General features: G+C 40.5%; 1 protein-coding gene across 7 annotated transcripts in view; it reads left to right on the forward strand.

Annotated features, from left to right (window-relative positions):
- The window catches only part of DENND5B (DENN domain containing 5B), a 149,941-nt gene extending 142,964 nt beyond the window's left edge, over positions 1 to 6,977 (forward strand). For all 7 annotated transcript variants that reach the window (XM_053253502.1, XM_053253504.1, XM_053253498.1 and 4 more), the window contains 2 exons: positions 925 to 1,099; positions 1,867 to 6,977. In XM_053253502.1, the coding sequence (XP_053109477.1) occupies positions 925 to 1,099; positions 1,867 to 2,050 (359 nt within the window). In that variant the 3' untranslated portion in view covers positions 2,051 to 6,977. The remainder of the gene's footprint in view (positions 1 to 924; positions 1,100 to 1,866) is intronic.

The following is a 6,977-nucleotide window of genomic DNA, read 5'->3' on the forward strand; positions in this document are numbered from 1 at the left end:
TCTTGCATTGTTTTCAGGGTGCAGTTACTGCTTCTGTGTAGTCGGGTTCTTGGAAATGAAGGGCAAGGCGCACAAAGCTGCCTGATGTCAAGAGTCAGACCATGGTCCATCTAGCTTGGTATTGTTTACATGGACTGGATTTGGCTCAAACACACGTCTTTCCCAATCCAGTGTGGAGAGGCCAGGGGCTGAACCTGGGAACTTCTGCTTGCAGAACATATCCTCTGCCACAGAGCTATAACCCCTCCACAAAAAGTAAATGATATAGGTAGATTATGTCTGGTTACTTCCCACACTAGGGTTGCCCCTCTCTGAAATTCACAAGGACACTCCATACTTTACCTGTTACATACAGTTCTGTCCTTATCATAGGAAGGTATTTTCAAAGTGGCTTTAACTTGCAAGCTGGTAAAGTAACAGGATGCAGAGAACATGTTTTGCAGTGAATGCCTTCAAGTTAGTAATTACCTCTCAATCTCTGACTGCTGTGCCTCAATGCATTAGGCACGCACTTGAAGGACAGAAGATTAGCTGTGACTCTATCGCAGACTGGAACAAACTGTCACTCCAGTAAACCATTAGCAGACTTGTTACTTACTAAATGAGGAGAGTTAAGAAGTATTGCTAATTGACATAAATGTATAATTGTTTTAATGTTTGCTTACTGGCCATGAGCTCTCATTTATGCAAAATAGGAGTGTTGGGGGGGAAATATGCAGATTTGCATAATCTGTGCAGGTTGCAGAACTCCACTGTCCTTGGTGCAAAATTTGGATTAAGCAGGGTACAGAATTTTAATTTTTTGGTTTAGCACAAAGTAAATACAACCCTGCCTCTAGGTATGCTGTCTAGCAGCTTCCTGGCCTAAATAATAGGCTGAAAGATTATTCATGTTCAGTGTGTGTGTGTTTTCTCCACCCTCAGAAAAAGTCGTTGCCTATTTTGAGGCCACTGACCAGATTGGGGACAATGAAGAGGATGTTCTTCTTCAGAAATCTTCCTACAAAACGTTCTGCCACTATGTAAATGCCATCAACACGGCTCCTCGGAACATAGGAAAGGATGGCAAATTCCAGATTCTAGTTTGCCTTGGAACACGGTATGTTTTGTGTGTACTCCTTGAAGTCCCCACGATGAACATCCCACTGATGTTTTGTTGATCATTAAATATTTCTATACCACTTCTTACAATAATATCATACAAATTAGTTTCCAGTATTAAAAAAAACATAAAAGGATAAATCCCTCTCAAAAGAAAAGCCAACATACAAGATAGGCTCATAGCGAGCTGAAAACTAGCAGTATCAAATGGATTTTAGAATCTGCTAAAATAATCAATGGCCCCAAATGGGCATTGCTCCAAGCTTCAGAGACATATTTTTGAGAGTTGCATTCAGCGATCGAGGGAAGGGAGAGAGATGAAAATTGCCCCTGCCTTGTAGCACCAGTGCGTCGTTTTGTCCGGATGTCGGTCACTATATAAAATAAATAATTGGCGGAAACAATCGACACACTTAAGAAAAACATACTTAGCAATAGCCATTAATAATTCCTCACTCTCAGAGCATGTCCCAAAAGCTTTCTGATAAAAACACCTTAACTTAGTGTCAAAAAGCCAACCAAGAGGGGAGGCAGAAGAGAATTACAAAAGTACTCTTGGTGCCACTGCTGAAAAGGCCCTGGGATCTGAAATAGAGCCTCTTTGGGTAGGCTTATATGGGGAGCAAGCAGTCCTTGACCCCCAGACCACTGAGGAGACTCTAAAGGCTGACAGCATCTTAACAACAGTGTGTGTCCTTAACCATGTTTTATGAAAGCATAGGACCTTGCTGGAGACTCATTCAATTCCTTCCCTTCCTTTCACAGGGATCACTTGCTCCCACAGTGGATTCCTTTACTGGCAGAGTGCCCATCCATCACCCGGATGTACGAAGAGAATGCTCTCTTGCGTGACCGCATGACAGTCAACTCCCTCATTAGAGTGCTACAGACATTGCAGGACTTCACCATCATTTTGGAAGGGTCACTCATTAAAGGGGTGGACGTGTAGCATGGCTTTGCAGACAACTCCTCAGTCCTCTCCCAGGCAAACAGAAAAGTATCAAGTCTGGGAGGGGGCAAAGCTATTAAACCGCAAACGCTACTGGTAGTGCCCCACTGTATGTTAAAACCAGTTTATTGGGAGGTGGGGGGGGGGAACCGTCACTCTCTCGCCTCCTTACTGGTCTGCCCTAAAGCTGCAAACTAGCTGAGCTGCAGTATTGTAGTTTTCAAAACAGAGGTTTAGTATAAAATAGAGTATTTTCGTGTGTTCATTGTGTGTAAATAGGCTATCTTCTTATAGGAATATTACCAATAAGAAACCTTTTTCTTAGAAGCAGTGTTCTTGGGTTCAGTGGAGGGAAATGTAGCTTAAAACAAACTTTATAGGGTCAGGGGAGGGAGGGGGGAGCATTATAATGCGGAAAAGCCACGCAGTGTGTAAATATTGTACAAACGCAGCGTGGGCTTTTCCGTGTATTGCAGAGGAACACATGAAGACTCTCTAGGTAGCCATTGCTGTACTTTTTGTGAATGTATACTGTTTGCTCTACTCCCTGTATGCGTCGGTCTCTCGATATACTGTTTTGATCCAAACCTTTTCTTCATGTGCATCCAACAAGCTGTGAGTCATAGGACTCTAGGTCTTCTCCGTGACTTTTTCACTCAGTGCAAGTGGTGGAAAGAAAACGTTTTCACACTGGATCTGAGGAATGCATGAGCTTCAAACAGAAACCCACCAGGGTCTGTTGAAGGAACTGTGCTACAACTGGATGGTACAGAGAGAAACTACTATATCTGGAACAGTCAACTAAACCCTCAGCTCTACTTCCTTCCCTTTCCTCCTCTTTGGGGCATTTGTAGTGTGGGGGTGTCATCTGCGGTATTTCAGGAAGCTTTCTTTAGCACCTGGAGGAAGCTGGCTTCTGCAAGACAAGATGATCTTTCTTACGAGCAAGTGAGCCAGAATCCTAGGGCTGCCCAGTTGCTGCAGATAGTTTGAAATGTCAAAAAATGACTGGCCATCGCCTTGTCTTCCCACATCCGGGACAACAAGGGGTTGGTCTATACCAGTGGTAAGCAATATGTGGCTCTCCAGATGTTGCTGAACTACAACTCCCATCACCCCTAGCCACAATTTATTACAGCTAGGAGTGATGGGAGTTGTCGTTCATGTTGCCGACCCCTGATCTATACATTTGCCCTTAATGGGAAACTACTGCCATTTGGTGACTTCTCCATGTCCCAACTGTGATGTTTAGCTTGGCTTGTAATTTGGCAGTCCTCTACATGATCAAGAAGGGTCCACATGGCAACCTGCACTAGGCTTGCACCCAGGATGTGGAGAGTCACTACTTGAGTTATCTCAGGCCTCCCATGGACTGAGATAAAGACCCACCCCCCTCAGGCCCTGATTCTTCAGGTCCTTAAGGTACTTTAGCAGTGCGGGAGCTACTTCAGTGTTGCTCCGTTCCCACTCCAGTAACATAGGAACCCTGTAGTAATGTGCGTATGTAAGGGAGTTGACATGACTACCCAACATCACACTTCCCATTCCAGGAGCCGTGTTAATGCTGGTGTGGGAAGTAGCTGCATTACAGCTCTTCTCATTTGACTCAGCATTCCTGTGTTACCAGAGTAGCATGCGGAAGAATCTCACTGCAGCAGCAGCAGATAAGCTGCTGATGTGATATTGGAAGTTGCCCTTAGGATCCTCTTCGGTTTTGTTAGTTTTGGAAAGGGGGTGAAGCAGAAGAAATCCAAATCTAGAGCCTGTTCTGCCCAGAGAATAGATTCAATATTTTGAGTAGTGGCAACACAGCTGCTGTAAGCAAGTGTTTAGTTAACCTAGGCCAATGTGAGCACTCTTATGCAAAAATTAATACTAGATAGTGAAGCAGCATGGATGAATATCCAGCATGTATCATTCCATATTTTTCCTGTTGATACAAGACATGCTTCATCTTTTGGAAACTTGGCTTGAAAAGTAGGTCTTATTCTTCTGATCAGTAGCAAAAAATAAATAAAAATCACAGTATTCATCATATGTGACAATAGTCTACTTGCAGAATAAATTGATATTGCATTTTGAGTGTATTACAGATGCCTACTTTCATTGGTGCTTATTCTCCCTTCCCAATATAGTGGTAGATTTTGAGAGAAAGAGGGCTCCTTAGGGCTGAAGCACATAATTACAAGTGAGAGTGGCTATACAAGGCAAGATACAAATGTGTTGGGGAAACGATATCAAAAAGAGCATTACAGGAGACATAGGATTTATTTCAACAATCAGTGATTCTTGTGCAGCATACTGACAATGGACTCGTTCTTTGGATGTATACTAAGGGTGAAACTATGTGCTGATTGATAGACATTGAATTCTTAACCCTATGTTTGCTATCAGTGTGGGAAGTGGAGAGAGGAGGGTGTACTTCTAAGGGAGGGGTTTGCCAAGTCTGAAATACTTTTTCCCACTTGAGCAGGGAAAGAGTTAGAAAGGGAAAGGGAAAGGGTGGAAAGCAGGTCAAGTGCACACTACTCTGCTGATTTGCACTTTGGCTGCAATCACAGGTTCGGGAATCTTGTGTTTGCCCACAAAATGTGTCATTGAGTCTCAAAGCTATGCATTTACTTTGTTGCTGCTGATTATTTGGGACCCCCTTTTCATCAGAAGAGGGGATCTAAATCGGTATAAATAGGGAATGAACAAAAGAACCTAAAGTCAACAAGTGGTATGCAAACATAGGATATTTTTCTCTTCTTGAAGAATTGGATGTTACCCTTTTGCCACAATATTTGTCAAAATAGCATGTGAAACCCCACTGCCTAGTTTTATCAAATCCACCTGCCCCTCCAAAAAAAAAAAAAAAACCTTTGGCAAAATGCATGTGTAAAGTCCATTGGGAAACCTTATCTGAATTTCTAAATACACCATTGGGTGAACAGCATTGCTCCAATAAATCACTTTTTTACACCTCCAAACAAAACCAGCTGCCCATTTACACCTAATAGCATAACTACCTCAATTGTTATGAGTCAGCCCAGAGAATCCTCATCCTGTGTTGGAGGGCTTGATTCTATGAGGTCTGAAACTATTCTAAACATTTTCAGAGAGCTAACTGTATTCAGGATTAATGCACACCACCAGTTAAAGCTGTCAAAAAGGAGACATGGAGGAATTACTTGAATTTTTATCCTTCTCCACTTACTCTTCAACTTTACAAAACACAGACATAGTTAATTAATTTAAAACTTGCTTTCAGATGTTCAGATTTTTTCAATTAATAGAGATGCTTTTCTCCTTTTGCAAGAGATCCAGTTAACTATCTTTTTGTTTGTTTTTATTTATTATTTTTCAAGACACGCACTGCAGATTGTTTCTAGTTGTCTTGTATTCTGTAGGCAATTAATACTTCTGAAATTTTCTCTGAGGCAGAAGAAAGACTTCAAAAAAAGGAATATGGATCAGGAATAGTAAAATAAAAAGATTATCAAAAATTCATAGATGTTGGGAAAAAAATTTTTAACTTCATTACATGAAACTAGAAGCAAGATGATGCTTGGATGACTACCTTAATTCTAAAAGAATTTGAGACAAATTTGATACCTTGATTCCTGAACTATCTTGCCTTGTGTCTACTACGGATCTTGAGGCTTATTTCATGGTGTTGGAGAAGAACCATTTATCCAGATTAACAGTAAGAAACCTATTAAAGCCTGTATGGCTGAAATTCAAAATAGGTTTTTGCCCACCACCACTAGCATGTGGTGTTAGACGTCTGTTCCTGGCAGTGTAATTTCTTTCTATAAAGCATTAATTCATTTTGCCATCTCTTTGTGTTTCACACCATATGAATGATGTGCAAGAAACACTGTATGTGTGTCTCTTTCCTTTTAGGCAATAAAGCACTGTAGAATTGTGTAGTAGTATAAAAACCTCAAGGTATTTTTGAAGCATGAGACTGGTCGATTTTGTGTATTTGACAACTTTGGGAGTGCTGTTCTTTGTAATGTTTATTTTATTCCTATTATGTGCAACTTTTTTTTCCGTTGATGACTTTCTGATGACTGGAAATTAAGGGTGTGTTCTGTTAAGCTTACAAAAACCATTCTAGCCCCTTGGAAGGAAAAGGATTTCTTTCTTTGAAAGTAATACATCCTTTAGACATCAGTATTAATGAGCCTTTATTGGTTCAAAAAATTGCATTTGTAAGAAGACCAAAGCTTTCAGCTAACCTTCTCTCACAAACTAAACATTTTATTCATGAACTCTGGCTCTCAAAATATTCAACATGCTTGTATAGCATTGCAATTTGCTATACTAACGCAGTAAGACAAATTGAAGGGACAAAATATAATTATAAAGTGGATCAATCTATAAATAACTATAAGTTTCTGAAGCAAACCAGAATATGGTGTTTTTCAGTGTTGGTGGGGGGGGGGACTCCACCACTTTGTGTTCTGATATTTTTGCAGCCCATTTACTTGGAAGTAAATCTCATTGTGTTTCGTGGGATTCACTTATGAGTAAACATGTTTGGGACTGGGCTGTTAGCTATATTTTTGTGTTTTGTTTGAGGGGTGCTGCAGAATCCTCGTTACTTTCTGATCCCTCATTCCTAGTCAAGTGAGGGTGTATATCTTAAGTTGTATGTTACACTTGAAATGTACAAATAAACCTGGCATAATTTAAATAACTCCCCTTCCCTTATATTAAGTATCTTCAGGTTATGTTGCTATTTTATCTTTACATTTATTAGTAAATTAATCAGGACTGGATAATGTTCAGGAAGTGAATATTGGTAAAAGTATTGTTATATCAAGCACTTTAGCATACATATCACAAACTGACGTGGGTTTTTTTCAGGGTTTGGACTACAATTAAATGCAGCTTTTCATGCAATGGTATTTGCAAATAAAACTGTGAGAATAACAAA

The sequence above is a fragment of the Hemicordylus capensis genome, chromosome 5 (assembly GCF_027244095.1).
Source record: "Hemicordylus capensis ecotype Gifberg chromosome 5, rHemCap1.1.pri, whole genome shotgun sequence".
Lineage (NCBI taxonomy): Eukaryota > Metazoa > Chordata > Lepidosauria > Squamata > Cordylidae > Hemicordylus > Hemicordylus capensis.